This window comes from Ictidomys tridecemlineatus, chromosome 2 (genome assembly GCF_052094955.1).
Source record: "Ictidomys tridecemlineatus isolate mIctTri1 chromosome 2, mIctTri1.hap1, whole genome shotgun sequence".
NCBI classification, from domain to species: domain Eukaryota; kingdom Metazoa; phylum Chordata; class Mammalia; order Rodentia; family Sciuridae; genus Ictidomys; species Ictidomys tridecemlineatus.
Window position 1 is genome coordinate 131,338,381 of NC_135478.1, and position 18,635 is coordinate 131,357,015.

General features: G+C 40.7%; 1 protein-coding gene across 3 annotated transcripts in view; it reads right to left on the reverse strand.

The window, feature by feature from the left end:
* Adcy1 (adenylate cyclase 1) overlaps positions 1–18,635 on the reverse strand; it is a 167,366-nt gene that overhangs the window by 24,043 nt on the left and 124,688 nt on the right. For all 3 annotated transcript variants that reach the window (XM_078039778.1, XM_021722334.3, XM_005319257.3), the window contains exons 15-19: positions 8,343–8,459; positions 7,199–7,345; positions 6,550–6,648; positions 2,706–2,820; positions 764–888 (exon numbers count right to left, since the gene is read on the reverse strand). In XM_078039778.1, the coding sequence (XP_077895904.1) occupies positions 764–888; positions 2,706–2,820; positions 6,550–6,648; positions 7,199–7,345; positions 8,343–8,459 (603 nt within the window). The remainder of the gene's footprint in view (positions 1–763; positions 889–2,705; positions 2,821–6,549; positions 6,649–7,198; positions 7,346–8,342; positions 8,460–18,635) is intronic.

Genomic DNA, 18,635 nt, shown 5'->3' on the forward strand with positions numbered 1-18,635 from the left:
TCTGCAGGATGACCCAGTGAGGCTTTGTGGTAAGGTGAAGGACCAACATCCAGTGGGACGCAACACAGTGACAGCTGTCACTGAATTGAGTCAGACAACCCTCCCATGGCCCAGCCACAGCAGGAGAGAACCAGCCCTAACTGTCAAGTGCCCTCTGTTCCCTTCCCCATTCCATAGTGAACAGATCAATCATGCTCTGGGGGTGCCTTCAGGCCTGCAGTGCCCAGGTCGGGTGTCAGGGGGACTGGCCCACAAGGCCTTATCCAAGTAGACATCAAGGCCAGGTTTCATGTTACTCTAAGGGGAATCCTAAAGGCACTCCCTCCCCTCACTGCCTTTTAGTCCTTTCAGTGGTTCTTAGAAGGTGTCACAGCCCCTTCTGAGTAGTCCAGAAGTTCCTCAGATATGGTGGCATGCACCCTGACCTTCAAATTCAGGTAAAACCCTTCCCTCCTATGGCAGCTAGGCAGAGCCCAGGTCCTGAGACAAGAGAGGAAACTGAGCAATCAGGCTGTCAGGATTAGTGCATGGCCCTGACCCCATGACTCACTGTGATCCCCAACTCTGTACCTGCTCATTCAAAAGCCACCCACAAGGCAGCACAAACAAATCAAATATCAAAATCAAATTGCCAAGGCAGAACTGTAACCCTCCAGACACTGAGCTATGCAGTACCACTTACCGGTCGCATATGTCAGTCCCCCCTCGGCCCTCTATGCCTCAGTTTGGGCATTGCATCTTGGGAATTTGTGGGTGAACTTACCTGGATTCTGCCCTGGACTCCGGTGCTGTCCATCCGACTGGCCACATTGACCGTGTTTCCCCAGATGTCGTACTGGGGCCTTCGAGCACCAATCACTCCAGCCACCACAGGGCCAACATTGATACCTAGAAAATAGTCATGTATGGCCCTGTGGTCAGCTGGAAAAGTAGGACTCACTGGCTTGGGCCACCTAGTGTGTTTAATGATGTCCTCAGTGGAGAAAAGCTGCCCCCTTCTAGGTCTTGCTCTGTCCTAAAGCAGAACTCCTCCAGACTCACAGAGGGGCAGCAGCAAGTCCCTTCTGCCCAGGGCTCCCAGGTGGCCAGTGGGCAGTCCCCTCACAACACCCTCCACTGCTATTTGCAACAGCACTGTCAGAAATAATTCCTAATCCCAAGGAAAAGCCCAGGTCCTGTAATACTGGCTCTTGTGTGGAGTTGTACTCTGGAGCTACCAAAAAGTCTGACTGCAGTTTCTCCTGAACTTTTCTCAGGGTACAATGCTGCAACTACTTCAGCGCATGGGTCATAGAACTAAGCATGATAATCCAGATGCTCTGAGGGGAGGCTGTGGAGGCCCCTCTCTTTCTGCAGCGTGGGGTCCAGCTGGCCTCTGAGCACATGCACTCCTGGAGAGTGTCACAAGGTCCAGGTGCACCTAAGTCTGAATCACCCTTGTGAGACCTCTGGCAAAGTGCTTACCTTCTCTGGGCCTGGGTTTCCTTCCCTGTAAATGGGGCACAAAACTTCTTGTGCTGCCCTGGCCTGGCCTTAGGCAGGACAGCCAGGGGATTCATCACAGCCCACTGGCACTGCCCAGAGACCAAGTCTGATAGGAGCAGATGCCACATCTTATCTTCCCTTCTTTCTGTGCTTATGAACCTATTTTTATGTCAACTCTGGAAACCTCGTCCTAGGTGGACGAGATTGAGTTGGGACCAGCCTGTTGGGCAGTACGACTGCAGGGGCTGCTGACCACGGCATGTCTTCCTTTGTAGGAGATGAAGGAACAGAATCTCTCCAACCCACCACCAAATCTGATTCTGGTTACATCAGTACGTCTAGTAACTGGAGCTTAAGGCTCAAGAGGAGGCCCAGATGCTAGGGAGGAGGGATGGTGGCTGACCCTTCCCCTACCTTCAGGGTGGACACCATGCTAAAACAGAACTTGGCATCTAAGGACATCAGCTTTCCATGACTACGAAGTACATAACTGCCTCCCTCACACTCAAGCACCACCCAAGTTTGTTTTAAAGGCTACTAGATATTTGAATTAAAGGACAACCATAAATCTCTAGTTTAACTACATACTAGACTAGAAGAAAGGAAGGAAGGAAGGAAGCAAGCATTTGGAAGAGAAAGAAAGTAACCATAAATATCTGGTTTTATTGGATTCTGGACTAGCATGAAGTTTTCTTATAAACTATCTGCATCTCAGAAGAGGGTGAATTGGGAATTAACACCTTGTCCCCATCAACAAACCATAGTTTTGTAAAAGCTAGAAAGGAACTTAGACACCCAGCTTTCTTTCCTCACTTCACAGGCCAGGGAAGGAGCTGCCTGGGTTCCACAAATGGGCTCTAGCCAAGGTCTCTTTCTAAGGGGATCCACATGCCTCAGCCGCTGGAGCTAGCACCAATGAGCTGAAAGGACACTATTCCACCAGTTGAGTGTGTACACAGAGGTGCCTCTAAACAACTCTGCAACAACTTAGATTTCTAGCATGTCTCATGAGCTGGACAAAGACTCTTTTGTCCTAAGTCCTTTTCTGAAGCATCCATACTTTCACAAGTCACTTTCAGAGGCAAGGCTATCCCCATGTCCCCCATGTGTTCCTGGGTGCCACTCTCCCTCCTATAAGACCAGGAACCTGAGGCCCTCTCTCAGGTAGGAATAGGAAAGGTATTCTCCAATAGAGATGGGATAGGTCTAGAGCCACCTACCAACTCGGAGGACAAAGTCATTGTACGACTGGTAGTTGATTTCATCCAAGACGTCAAACATGTCAATAGCAAAGTCAGCCAGTGTGCTGAGGTGGGAGGAGATGGACTTCTTAGCCTAGGCATGAATAGATGAAAGCATTATGTTTGGAGGGTGCCATTACAGGAGGACACAGACCAGCTGCACCAGTCCTGGGTCTGTGATTTGATTCCTACATTAAAGCACAGCAGCCCTGGAAACTGTAGCTGCTGCTGGTATCTGGTTGAGGGCACATTTATCAGTCCTTCTTATGGGTTGGAGAGTAAGGCAGGATACTGTCCACACTGGCTCCCAAGGGACAGAGACAGGTCTCCTAAAACCATGCAAACCTGGTCATGCCCCTCTGCGGGCTGGTGAGCCCTGGGATTGGGAGACCTGCTCAAATTCCTACTCAGATAATGCTGTCATCACCCACTACAAATGAACAAAGCAAGGATAGAGGAACTAGCACCAACTTCCTTCCTGTTGGGACTGTGTGTGTGTGTGTGTGTGTGTGTGTGTGTGTGTGTGTGTTGAAGTCTTTTCATGAAAGAGTAACAGTTGTAAGGTTTCTGATTTTTATTTTCTAAAGAAAATTTTATTAGCCCTCAACATCAGAGAACTAATGCCTTGAAAAAAAATCAGCAGACTGTTTTTCAGGACAGGTTTAGGTTTATAAATAAACTGAGTAGATTATAAAAAAGTTTCTCATGTTCCCATCCTCCTCCACATAGAATTCCCATTATTGCTAAAACCACCCATTCCTCTGTACACTTGTTACAACTGAAGGGCCAATGCTGACATAAAATTATCACCCAAAGATTATAGTTAACATTAGGGCTTATTCTTAGTGTTGTGTATTTAATGGGTTTTGACAAATGCATAACATACAGTGACACACATCTACCACCAGTGTCACACAAAATAGTTTCAATGCCTTAAAAATCTTCTGTGCCTAATCATTTCACCTTTTCCCCAAACCCCAACAAACACTAATCTTTTTATAGCCTCCATAATTTTTCCTTTTCTAGAATGTCATGTGATTGGAATCATACAGTAGGTAGGCTTTTTTTAAATATTTATTTTCTGGTGTAGATGGACACAACACAATGCCTTTATTTTTATGTGGTGCTGAGGAGCGAACCCGGGTCCCGCCCGTGCTAGGCGAGCGCTCTACCACTGAGCCACAATTCCAGCTCCCAAGTAGGTAGGCTTTTCAGACTGACTTCCTTTATGTAGTAATTTGTATTTAAGGTTTCACCATGTCTCTTTATGACTTGAGAGCTCATTTCTTTTTATCACTTAATGATATTCAATTTTATGAATATATTAGAATTTGTTCACCCATTCATTAATTGAAGGGCTCACAGGTTTCGGTGATAATAAAGCTGCAATCAATAAAGCTGCACACATTTCTATTTCTGTGTGAACACAGTTTGCATCTCATTTTGATAAATATCAATGACTGCAATTGTCTAGACAGCATGGATAAGACTACATTCAGCTTTGTAATAAGATTCTGCCAAACTGCCTTCACAGTGGCTGTACCATTTTTCTTCCCACCAACAATGGATGAGAGTTCCTGATGCCTACCATGGATCTTCTTTGGTAAACTGCCTGTTCAGATTCACTTTTTAACTAGGTTGTTTTCCTTCTATGATTGGATTTTAAGAAGTCTTTGTATATTTTAGATATAAACCCTTTATCAGGTAGTTTGCAAAGATTTTCTCCAAGCCTGTGGCTTGACTTTTCATTTGCTTAATATATTGCATGGAGTAGGAGTTTTTAACTTTAATAAACCCCAAATTAAAATTCTTTTCTTTCATGGATCATGCTTTTGGTATTGTCTCTAAAAAGTCATCACCAAATCAGAAATCATTTTATAGTTTTGAATTTTATATTTAGGTTCATTACCTATTTGAGTTAATTTTTGTGATGGGTACAAGGTCTGCATTTATATTTTTTCTTCTTTTTAATGGATATCCAGTTGTTCTAGCATCATTTGTTAAGAAGACTATCATTTCTCTTCATTTTTCACAGATCAGTTGACTATATATATTTGTGTGGGTCTATTTCTGGGCTCTTTATTCTAATTCATTGATCTCTTTGTCTGTTCTTTCCCCAATACCATACTCTCTTGATTACTGTAGCTTTATTTTCAGTCTTGAAGCTGGACATTGTTAGTCCTCTAGCTTTGTTCTTCCTCTTTAATATTGTGTTTGCTATGCTGGACCTTTTGTCTTTAATTATAAACTTGGGATCGGTTTGTGAATATCATAAAATATCCTGATGGGAATTTGATTAGTATTGTATTAAATCTACAGATCAATTCAGGGAGAACTGAAATCTTGATAATATTAATTCTTCCTGTGCAAAAACATGGAATATATTTCCACTTATTTATACCTTTCTTGAATTCTTTTATCAGAGCTTTGTAGTTTCCTTCATATAGATCTTGTATATATCTTGTTAGATTTATACCTAGCATTTTTTGGTGCTAATGTAAATGGTATAGTGTTTGTAATTTCCAATTCCAATTGTTCACTGCTGATATATAGGATAGCGATTAAATTTTATATATTAAACTATATCCTGCAACCTTGCTAGAATCACTTACTAGTTCCAGGATTTTTTTATTGTTGATTTTTTCAAATTTACTACACAAATAATCATGCTATCTGCAAACAAAGACAATTTTCTTTCTTCCCAATCTGCATGCCTTTCATTTTATTTTCTTGTCTTATTGCTTAGATAGGACTTTTGATACAATGTTGAAAGGGATTAGAGAGAGAGGAAATTCTTACTGTGCTCCTGATCTTAGGGTGAAAGTTCCTAATTGATATTAAGCTATAGGTTTTTTTTTTGTTTGTTTTTTGTTTGTTTTGTAGAGGATGTTTCTTTACATTCACAGTTTACCTAGTTTTTATTGGGAATGAGTGTTGGATATAGTTAAATGATTCTGCTACCTATATTAATATGATGAAATCATTTTTCCTCTTTATCCTATTGATGTGATGAAGTTCACACAAGTTGTAATGTTGAACCTGCCTTATATATCTGGAATGAATCTAACTTGGTCTTAGTTCATAATTCTTTTCATTCATTACTGAATTCAATTTTCTAATGCATACTCATGACAAATACTAGTATACAGCTTTCCTTTCTTGTGTATTTTTGTCTGAATTTCTGATCAGGGTGATGCTGGCCTCATAGAATAAGTTAGCAGTGTTCTGTTTTTATCTTCTGGAAGAAACTGAAGATAATTGGCATCATTTTTTTTCCCTTGAATGGTAGAATTTGCCAATTAATGCATCTGGGGGCTGTAGAAAACTTGCCCAGCATGTGCTTAGCCCTGGGTTCAATTCCAAGCACCACAAACTTATATACATACATAAAATTCTTCATGAAAAAAAAAACTATTACAATGAATGCGTCTGGGCCTGCTGCTTTCTGTTTTGGAAGATGTTAATTATTGAATCAATTTATTTAATAGCTATAGATCCATTAACCATATTTATTTTCATATTCACAGTTCTGCTTTGAGGAAGGAGAATACTCAGTGCAGTGCTTGGAAGGAAGAAGAGGGAGCAAGTAGGGATAAGAGGGTGGGTCAAAGCTAGACAAGCCCTTGTGATCAACTTTCTGTGTGGATTTTCCCTAAGAGATCATGTCTGGAAGGAGCCAGCAACTTGACAAGATAGGCTGGGATCCACTTTCCTGATCCAATGAAAGGAAAAACCAACCCCAGTGTGGGGACCTTCCCGGGATCCTAGAGTCCGCTGGAGCAGGACTGGACCCAGGCCCAGGCACAACAGGGGCACTACTCACTCTGGTTCCTGCTGTGGGCGCCAGCCCCACTGCAGCCATGTAAGTGCTTCCAATGGTCTTGATCTTCTCTAGATCCTTATAAAACTCTTTGTCCATGAGCTTTGTCAAAAACAAGACAGTTAAACATTATAGAACATTTGAGAGACATCATTGTAGTCATCAGCTATTGGGAGCAACTCAGGAGCTGACCAATACATTGTGCAGAGCAACTCAACCTCTTTCTTTTGGGTGCCAGATAGGTTCTGGGACTGCATATGAAAAAGGCAGCAAGGAGGAATGGTCAAGACCCATCCCTGTCCCTGCAACTGAGCTCACAGTCACTGGGGGAAATGGGGTCTCTGGTAATGGCAGCAACTGACAGACACAGTATCTGACTGCAGAAGATACCTGGAGGTACCCAACTGCCTGCCCATCTACAGAGGAAGCTGCACAGCCCTGGTCACTGTAGATGTCAAGCTCTTGACAACTCAGTGGCCCTTGTCTCCTATCCTAGTGTAAACACCTACTTTTTTAATTGTCACAACTGACCTGGACCCTAAAGGAGATGTGGGTGCTTACTCCCTACACATCTAAAGAGCATGACATATTGGAGTAGGTGCAGGGAAAACCAATCAGTAAGATGTAAGCAGACAATACAGCATGGCCTCACCTCATCAAAGTCAGCGATAATCTCGTTGAGGAGTCGCAGACACTCCACTCCCATGTTGTTGCCGTCCAGCTCGATGTAGAAGTCATTGAAGTTGGGGATAGAGGCAAACATGACACCCACCTGGGAGTAGGACTGGTAGTAGAGGTCCTGCAAGAGCAGAAGGGTCAACCTGCCAGGCAGGGGTAGACAGAGCAGCACTTGGGCTAGGGACAATCCAGGCTGCATGGGCCCAGCCTGTTTTACAGACAGGGAGATAGGTTCCAGGGGTTTCAGGTCATGTGACTCATACCTCAGGGAAGATCCCTATGTCCCACCTTCTCTTGGAGGCCAGGAAGGTGAAGAGGCCATAGGAAAAGACAGAATTTTAGGAAAGCCTTGCACTGCATGGCTGCAAAACTCGGCGAGATGAACAATTAGCACCTGGAGCGACTTCAGGCCAAAGAAGATCAAAGCTGAAACTTGGGGTTTCATTTCTGCCTTTAGGACCTTAAAAGACCAATCCACATTTCTTCATTTTTAAATTTGGCCTTTTAAAGCACCTGGCTTCTACTATATTAATGTTCTAACTCATTGCTATAGCAGTCACGGCTGTTAGAAGTTCTGAACAACCCCAATACACTAAGAAAAGGGCGGGGGGAAAGAGTCTTCAGAGGTTTCAAGCATATGTAACAAAACAAATCACTCCATGGCCAGGCATGCTCTATTTTTTTAAGGTATGTATTGGCCAAAAAATTATCTATCAGGTAATTTGAAATTTTTAAGTCTTGAGAAACCACATCTGAGATTTACTAAAGCCTATTTTCCTTGCCTTGGATGGAATAATAATAAATACTTTGTTCTTTCCCATGATTCAAAGGGGAGAAGAAAACTAAATCAAACACTCCTGTCAAATGGGGCCCCAGGAGCTTCCTGATGACCCAGCACTGGCCCTGCCCTCAGGCACAGGCCAGGTGGCCCAGTGAGAAGCTGAGTCTGCTAAATCACAACACCCTTCATCTAGGGAGGCCTCCAGTTAAAACAGAGAAAAGAGGATGGGTCAAAACCAGATCTGCACCTGAATATCAGGATCCCCTGACACCTCAGAAGATCCCAGAAGACTTCAGTAGGGGCACAGGATGTGGTAACCATATAGCAAGGTGCTCACCATATTCCGGGGATTGGACATGAGGAAGTGCTGTGCAACGTGGGCTGGAAGGAGGTTAAAGAGGATCCTCTTGTTGTCCAGCTTTACCCTCTCCATATCATCCCGCTCCTCTTCTGCCTGAGGGGCATGTAGATCATGAGAATCAGTCATTCACCTGCCCTTACCTGCCCACTGCAGCTTCTCTCTGATCATCCACACTGGACTCTGTGTGAATGAAGAGTCCACACTAGGGCTTTCCCTTCCCTCCCACCAGACACAGGGACCAAAGTCAGATTATAGAACTGGGGAATTCACAGTTGTATGTATAAATCACCTCCCCTACCACTGTAACTTTCAAAGGACTGACAATGGCTCTCCTCATTTTCAGGTCTGCCCCATCCCCAGCCACTTCCTGGGAACCAGATACTTTGCACCAGCTCCAGGCATCCACCCAGGTCTGTTTGCCCAGTATCAGGCAGTGGATACTTCCCTAAGCCACCCAAAGTTCCCTCTAGAACTCTGTCTTCCTTCATGAGAGCTCATATCCCTCTGATATTGAGACAAGAATGCTGTGGGATGTCAGTTATCATTTGGAAGCAAACCAATAGGCTCATCTCAGACTTCCCAACCCAGACCCCCAAATCAAGGAGGCCTGGAATGAGATATTAGAAACTCTAAAAGAAAACAACTACCAGCCAAGATTGCTGTCTCTAGAAAGGCTATATTTCAAATTCAATGAAGAATTAAAAACTTCCCATGACATGGATAAACTAAAAGAACTCATGACCTCTAAGCCAGTTCTACAAAGAATACTCAAGACATACTGCAAATGGAGGAAACCAAAAGCAAACCCAAAGCTCTCCAAGAGATTAAGATCACTAGAAGAGCAGCCAATTGATTGAAAATTAAGACAGTTAAATACAGCAAACAAACCAAAATGGCAGAAAAATAAAAACATATGTACATAATAACACTGAATGTAAATGATCCCAACTCCCCATTAAAACACACAGATTAGCAGAATAGATCAAAAGACAAGATCCAACTACATGCAGTGTGCAAGAGACTGATCTCATGGGCAAAGACCTCACAGGCTGAAAGTAGAATGATGGAAAAAATATTCCATGCAAATGAAATCTGAAAACAAGCAGGTGTAGTTATTCTCATAATTGACAAGCAGATTCTGAGCAAAAGTTAACCAGATAAGACAAAGAAAGCCATTATGGACTGGTCACGGGAGCTATCCAACAAGAAGATATAACAATAGTAAATATATATAACCCAATTAGTGCACCTAATTATATATATATATATATATATATATATATATATATATATATATATACATACATACATGCATATATATTTCCTCTTGATGTTCAATCCCAGATAGAACTCAATACAAAACTACTGGGGGCTTTCAACACATTCTTATCACCAATGGGCCATTCAAGGAAGATATTTATGTTATTAATATAAGTCAAATGGATCTAGTAGACATCTACAGAATATTTCATCCCCAAACAGCTAAATTTACTTTCTTCTCAGTACCTCATGAAACTTTTTCCAAAATAGACCATGTTGTATGTTAATAAATACAAAATAACTTGTACAATCCTGTGCAACCTATCAGAAAATAATGGAATGAAACCAGAAGTTAACAGCAAGAAAAATATTGGAAACCATATAAACACATGGATATTGAATAATACTCTGTTAAATGAAGAATGGATCAAAGAAGAAATGAGAATAGAAATAAAAAATTCTTAGAAATGAACATGAACAGAGATACAACATATAAAAATCTCTGGGACAGTATGAAAGTAGTTCAAAGAGGGAAATTTATAGCATTGACTGCCTGCATTAAAAACTAGAGAGATCCCAAATAAATAAGCTTATGCTACCACTCAAGGCCTTAGGGGGAAAAAACTAATTCCAAAATCAGTAGAAGACAGGAAATAATTAAAATCAGATCTAAAATTAATGAAATAGAGAATAAAAAATACACAGGATCAGTGCAGCAAAGAGTTGGTTCTTCTAAAAGATAAGTAGTATTGGTAACTGTTAGCCAAACTAACCAAAAGAAAGCAAGAGAAAACCCAAATAACCAAAATGAGATGAAAAAGGACATATCGCCACACACCTCCTGAAATCCAGAAGATTATCAGAACTTATTTTGAAAATTTATACTCCAATAAACTGGAAAATGTAGATGACACTGACAAATTTCTAGACAGAAATGACCTGCCCAAATTTAATCAGGAAGATATAGAAAACCTACACAGACCAATATCAAGTAATGAACTTGAAACGGTAATTGAAAGTCTTCCCAAAAAGAAAAGTCCGAGATCAGATAGATTCTCAGTTGCATTACACCAGACCTTTAAAGAAGAAATAACACCAGTCTTTCTCAAATCATTCCATGAAATTGAAAGGGAGGGAACACTCCCAAATACATTCCATGAAGCCAGTAAACCCTGATACCAAAACCCAAGATTCATCAAGGAACAACAAACAAACAAACAAACAAAAAAACTAAATGCCAATACCCCTAAAGAACACATGTGCAAAAATCCTTAATAAAATATTAGCAAACTCCTTTCAAAAGCACATCAAAAAGATAATACACTACGATCAATGGATTTTGTTACAAGGATGCAAGGTTGCTAGACATACATGAATCCATAAATGTAATTCACCACATAAACAGAATTAAGAATACAAATCACATGATCAGAATAGGCCTTTGATAAAATACAGCACCTATTCATGATAAAAATGCTAAAGAAGATCAAAGGTACTTACCTCAACATTGTAAAGGCCACTTATGACAAGCCTTTTTTCATATAAGATGAAAAAAAACTAAAAGCATTTCCTCTACAATAATAAACAAGACACTCTCACCATCACTCCTATTCAATATAGTCCTCAAAACATCAGCCAAAGTGATCATGCAATAAAGGGTTATCCAAGGAATACAAATAGGAAAAGAAGAAGTCAATTTTTATCTGTTTGCTGACATGATCCTATATTTATAAGAATCAAGTAACTGCATAGTAGAATACAAGATCAACATTCATAAATCATAGCTTTCCTGCATTACAACTGTGATCCTGCTGAGAAAGAAAAACTAACCTATTTATAATGACCTGGAAAAACTAAAATACTTGGGAATTAATCTAGAAAAAAAAACAGATCAAGATAAAAACAGCCCTTACATTCATAATCCATTTGGAAGAATAAGAGACTCAGAATAGCCAAAGAAATCCTGAGCAAGAGGAGTGATGCAGGAGACATCACAGTACCTGATCTTAAATTATAGTACAGAGCTATTGTAACAAAAACAGCATGGGATTGGCATCAAAATAGACATAAAGACCAATGAACTAGAAGACAGAAATAAACCCACATATTTACAGTCCTCTGATACTTGACAAAAGTGCCAAAAATACATGTTGGATAAAAGATAGTCTTTTAAACAAATGGTGCTAGAAAAACTGGATATTCACATGTAGAAGAATGAAATTAGATCTGTATCTCTCACCCTGCACAAAGTCAAACCCAAGTGGATCAAAGACATAGGAATTAGAACAGAAAACTTTTCAACTACTAGAAGAAAACAAAGAGTCAATACTCTATCATACAGGTGCAGGCACCAATTTCCTTAAAAAGACCCCTAAAGCTGAAGAAATAAAGATAAGAATCAATAAGTGGGATGCCATCAAAATAAAAACCTTCTGCATAGTAAAGAAAATGACTAAGAGCATGAAGAGAGAGCCTACAGAATAACAGAAAATGTTTGCTAGACACTTCTCTGATCCAGAATATATAAAGAACTCAAAAAGCTTAGTATCACAAAACAAATGACCCAATTAATAAATGGGAAAAAGAACTATATAGAATTTGTCCAAAAAAGAAACACAAATGGCCAAAAAATATATGAAAAATTATTTAACAACCCTAGAAATCTGGGAAATGCAAGTCAAAACTACACTAAGATTTCATCTCACTCTAGTTGAAGTGACAATTGTCAAGAATACAAATAATAATAAATGCTGGTGAGAATGTAAGATACACTCATATATATAGGACTGAAAATTAGTGCAACCACTCTTGAACACAGTATGGAGATTCCTCAAAAAACTAGGAGTGGAACCACCATATGGACCTGCTATCCCCACTCTTTGATATTTATCCAAAATAATTAAAATCACCATTCTACAGTGATGCAGCTAGGTCAATATTTATAGCAACACAATTCAAAATATCCAAGTTATGGAAACAGCCCAGGTGCCCACCAGTAGATGAATGGATTAAGAAAATATAAGGTATATACACCATGGAGTTTTACTCTGTCATAAAGAAGAAAGATAAATTATGGCATTTATCTCTAAGTGGATAGAAATGGAAAACGTCACACTCAATGAAATAAGCCAGATTCAGAAAATCAAGGGCCAAATGTTTGTTCTCATATATGAAAGCTAGAGCAAAACAAGGGGGAAAAGGGGTGGGCCGATTGGATTTCATAAAGCTATAGGGAAGATTAATGCAGTAGAAGAAGATTGAGAAGGAGGGAAGAGGGACACCAAAGGGGAGGAAATACAGAATAAGTTTAACAAAATCACACTCTATGCATGTATATATACAACACAGGAAATTCCACCTTTATGTACATGTAGAAAGCACTCATCAAAAATATACAAATAAATAAGTGGAAGTAAGATCAGAAGCACAGAGGAAGGAGAAAAGTAGGATGAAGAAGGAGAGGAAAAGGTGATGGCAGGGAACAGGAACTGAAATGGGTAAATCAAATTCCATGCATGTATGATTTTGTCAAAATGAACCCAATTACTATGTGTAACTATAATGCTGAGAGAGAGATTGAGAGAGAGAGAGAGAGAGAGAGAGAGAGAGAGAGAGAGAGAGAGATTGCTGTGGGGACCTGGTGGGGTGGACCTACGAGCTCTGGCCAGTAATAAGCACCATCTCCTAGAAGAGGAAACCAGAGGCTCTGATGTGAACAGCAGGCACAGCCCAGTCCTAGCCTGCTCACCACCAGCTGCAGGGCTCTGCAAAGGCTGATGAAAACAGCAGCATGGGCCACCAGGGGGCTTAAGATGTGCTGCTGGCAGGGCCCATGGCCTGTGGCACAGGCAGCCTTCAAAGACAGAAGCCACTGGAGTCACTGTACATCCATCACAGAAAATCTGATGCACAAGGAGCTCAGCCTTGGAAATCTACATGTGCCAGTATTTAAGGGCACCAAACTTCTGGGTATAGTAGAAATTGCATAATCACATCCGTGCTGAAGTCCCAAGACCTATTGCTAAAGGCCATGGCTCAGAGACCAGCACCATGGTTCATGTCCTGGGGGTGATAGGCAGCTTGCATCTCTCCGTGCTACTGTATTCTTGTTATAAAATATGTACAAAATGTCTGCTTTTAGAGGCCCATTTCTAGGGCTGTACTCATCAAGGGCTCCAGAGAGGGTATGTGGCCTGCTTGGCCTTAAAACCCTAGTCTCTCTTCTTGGTAGGATTGCTATGATTGAAGCTGAACTATTGGCTAATTACTTGCTGCTAGACTTCATGTAGTGATTATACCAGTTAAATCAGGAAATGGAGATTTCCAAGGAGAGATGTGAGGAGGCCTCGAGCTGCAGGAGTTGGGCATGAGGCCACTCTGACCACAAGATCACCTGGCTATGCTGGGAAGGACCCCACCATTAGGTGTTTTCTGAGGAAAAATGGCCAATGATTCAGCAGGACCTATGAAGACAGCACCATCAATGTGTTTATCCTGCTTTTTAGCAAAAGCAAAACACAGTGGGCAAAGACAAAAGAGACAACCCTGGGCCATGACCTCCAGGTCAGAGCAGAGCTGTGCACGGGCTGCCCAGACAGCCTGGAGCCTGATCTGTAAACAGTAGAACATGGGCAACTCTGAAAGGGTCTCAGGGTTCATGGACTGTGTTGGAAAGAAAAGTCACAGAGGGCAACATGGGCATGCGCCTGCCACAAGCCTTTACTGTTTAGGTGCAACACAGGCAGCAAGCCTCATGAAATCCATGTCTTGCTTTGGGTCTCACTCAAAGGTCAGTGGCCTCTATTTTCCAGTCTCTGATTGTCTTTTCATCTCACAGTCCTTTCGATATAACCTTTAGAACATGCTTCTCTCCATGGGGCACACATTATTATGTGTTACTGTGTTACCCTCTAAGACACAAAGAAGAAAGGTTCTTAAAGGGTGAGATGAAGAGGAAGCAGTTTTATGTAATCCCAGCGGCTTGGGAGGCTGGGGAAGGAGGATCCCAAGTTCAAAGCCAGCCTCAGCAATTTAGCAATGCCCTAAGCAACTTAGAGACCACCAACTCAAAATAAAAAAAAATTTTTTAAATGGTCTGGGGATATGACTCAGTGGATAAGCTCCTCAGAGTTCAATCCCTGGTACTAAAATAAATAAAAATCAAACAAATAAATATTGATTTTGTTGTATTTATTAATGGAACAAAAAAATTTATCCTCTTTCCAATGTAAATGTTAATATTTTAGTGATAACAATGCAATTGCATGTTTGATTAAGAATAAAACCTTGGCTTATTACATTGTGATTAAAAAAAGTCTGCCTCTGAGTCCTGTTATGTCAACACCTGGATTATGGGTTGTCCAAGTAGCTGTCCTTCCTAACTCATTATATAGGTTTTAGTCCACATAGAGATGCAAAGATTTTTTTTTGTTGAAACTTGACTGGAAAATGTAGTTTTTCCCCATGCCAGTTGATTTTATGAACTAAGCAGAAGTTATACTGTTATGTTTCAATGAGATGAAATTCCACTGGAATTCTCTAGAATTCCAACCTGCCAGGAAACTAGTATTTTAAAGACTTGTGGGTGACACACAACAGGGTCACATGACAGATGCACAGTCACAACTTTGCAAAATGTTCTCTTGACAGTAGTTCCTTTCAAAAGGCATTTCCCTTCTCAGTTGCGCTTATATTTTAGAATCTCTCCACCAAGGCACATCTATTGACCAGACTGTAGCATTTCAGAGGAGGTCCCCACCTGAGGAGCCTATCATTACGGAACGATAACCCAAGCCAAACAACAGACAGCCTGACTTGTCAACTTCCTGGGACATTGACAGGTACTGTAGCTGACTCTTGCCATCACCCCGACAAAGAGTCCTCAGTCCAACAAATGAGATCAGCAACACCCAGCCCAGCACCTAGAATCGACACTGCCCTCCCTATGAGGGAAGAGCACTACACTACATGGTGGCCCCGTTCTCCCTCTGTGCCCTCTTGCAAGGGACACACGACATTTGCTGAGAGAGAGAGATCAGCACAGACAATTTGTTCTTCCATACTAGGGCAGGACATTTCTTAATGTTCAGATACGATCACTATAAATGAACTTTCTGATGTCCTCTCCCACTGAACCATCTAGAGTCCCTCTAGCTCTGAGAACCACATCTTTTGGAGAGGATATAGAAAGAGGGGAAAAAAAAACTTTCCCTAGCACAGGGAACAGCTAAGATCAAGCATCTTCAGGCCCCAGGGTAGAGGACATAGTTCCTAATTTTGGAACAAAGTTTTTGTTTCATGTTATTTTCCTTTGATAATTGATTTTCCACACACACACAAAAAAATCCACAACATGTCAATCAGCGATGGTATACATCTCTGCATCATGTCACTGCCCCTCAGATGGATGGAGTTCTAAGATCAGAGTGGCCCAGACAAGGCAGGCTAGGTGGGATGAGTGCCCAGAGCAGCACCCACCCCTGAAGTTTTTCAGGAAGGCTGAAACTTGAGCAGTCCACCTTGAACAGATCCTAGTGGCTTCCTTCTTCCCTGATGGCTCTGGAGTAGACATTCCTAATGTCCCCCCACTAACTTCTAAGAATGACAAAGTCACACAAGCCACCCCTTGAAGATGAGTGAGGACCACTCGCTGCTTCTGGCCTAGAATCCTCAACGTGGCCCTGGACCCCTCCACCCCACCTTTCCATGCTGAAAAGAGCTAAGGAATCTCTAATGTCCATCAGCATGGCTCCTGGAGGACTACAGCGCTGTATTCCCTTGATGACCTGTAAACCTTGCTGATTTATCCTGCTGACTCCTGGAGATCTCTCACTGCAGCCCAGCCCAGTCTGACGCTCAGAATGCTGGGTTCCAAGAGAAGCTCTAAAGGGCCACACTTTGGGGAACTTCCACCTTTCCCCTTATCTTCCTCCACACAGTTAAGTCCCTAACAGGCTTCTACACCATTCCAGACCCTCACCCTCCCTTGTCCCCTGCAAGTGTGATCATGTATTCTCCACCTCTGTCCCTGACTCTTTCCAGGCTTGATAAGGAGGGGTTTTCCCTCAAATAACAGCATTTTAAGAAGTAGTATTATTTATTTTTAATATAATTATTTTAACCATATTAACTGTACAAATTAATAGGTTTCATTGTGACATTTCCACACATGCATTGATCATATCAACCATCTCTATTGCCAACTCTTGCCCCCTCCCTTCTCCCCTCTTCACTGGCTCCCTTAACCCCTCCCTAGTCTTCTATTTTTAGGTCATCTTTTTATTTTTTTACTTAACACATATGAGAGAATGCATGCAATACTTACCTCCAATTGCATTAATTTTCCTGCAATTGACACAATTTCATTTTTTTATATCTGAATAAAACTTCCTTGTGTATAAACCACATTTCCTTTATCCATTCATCTGCTGACAGGCAACTAGAGTGATCTTGGCTATTGTGAACTGTGCTTCTATAAACATGAGTGTACAGGTGTCTCTGTGGTGTGCTGACTTCATTTCCTTGAGGAGTGATATAGATGGAACATATGATAGTTCTACTTTTAGTTTTTTGAAGCACCTCCATACTGATTTCCATAGTGGCAGTACTAATTGACATTCCCATGAACAGTGTATAGAGTTCCTTTTTTCCCCACATACTTGCAGCATTTGGTTTATTGTTTTGTTGTTGTTGTTGTTGTTTTGGTTGGTAATAGCTATTCTGACTGGGGTGAGATGGAATCTCAACATAAGGTTTGATTTTCATTTCCCTGATGACTAAAGGTGTTGAGCATTTATACACACATACATAAAATCTGTACTTTCTTTGAGAAGTATCTAGATCCATTTATCCACTTATTGATTAGATCACTTTTTTCTTTTGTTAACTTTTTTGAGTTCTTTGTATATTCTGGATATTAATTCTCTGTCAGATAAATAACTGGCAAAAATTTCTCCCATTCTTAGGACAAGTCTTTCCACTGTTAATTATTTTTCAGATGTGCAGCTTTTGAATTTAATACATTTCCATTTGTTAGTTCTTAATATTATTTCCTGAGCTACTGGAGGACTATTTAGGGTGTTGTGGTTTGTGCCAATATCCTAAAGTGTTTCCCCTATGTTTTCCTCTATTAGTTTCAAAGTTTCAGATCTTAAAGTCTTATTTCATTTTGAGTTGGTTTTTATTCGCTCTGATAGATATTAGTCCAGGCTCAATCTTCTACATGTGATTACTCAATGTTCCCAGCACAATTTATAGAGGCTCTCTTGTCTCCAAGGTATAGTTTGGCACCTTTGGTGAAAATCAGATAGTTCCAGGTGTATGGGTTTAATTCTGGGTCCTCTATTTTGTTTCATTCTGTTCCATATCTATTTTGTGGCAACAGCATGCTGATTTTATAACTATGGCTCTGAATATATTGTGAAATTAGGTATTGTGATGCTCTAAGCATTGCTCTTTGCTCAGGATTGCTTAGTTTTTGTTGTTGTTGTTGTTGTTGTTGTTTTGTCTTTTGTGCTTCTATATGAAATTTATGATTCTTTTATTCTAGTTCTATGAAGAAAGTCTTTGGTACTCTAACGAGCTTTGCATTGAACCCTTTTATTGTTTTTGATTGTAGGGCCATTTTAACAATATTAATTCTCCCAGTCCATGAACATGGAAAGTCTTTCCGTCTCCTAGTATCTTCTTCAATTTCTTTCTTCAGTGTTTTATAATTTTCATCATAGAGGTCTTTCACCTCCTTGGTTAGATTTATCTCTATATTTTTAAGGCAACTTTTAATTTATTTATCAGTTTGAAGATTCTTTTGGTAGAGTCTTTAAGGTCTTCTAAGTTTAGAATTATATCATCTGCAAACAGGAATAATTTAACTCTCTCCTTTACTACTTGTATCACTTATGATTGTTTCTTTTGCCTGTATGTTCTGTTTAAAATTTCAACTATAACTTTGAATAAAAGGGTAAGAGTAGACAACCTAGTCTCATTCTTGATTTTAAAGAAAATGATTCC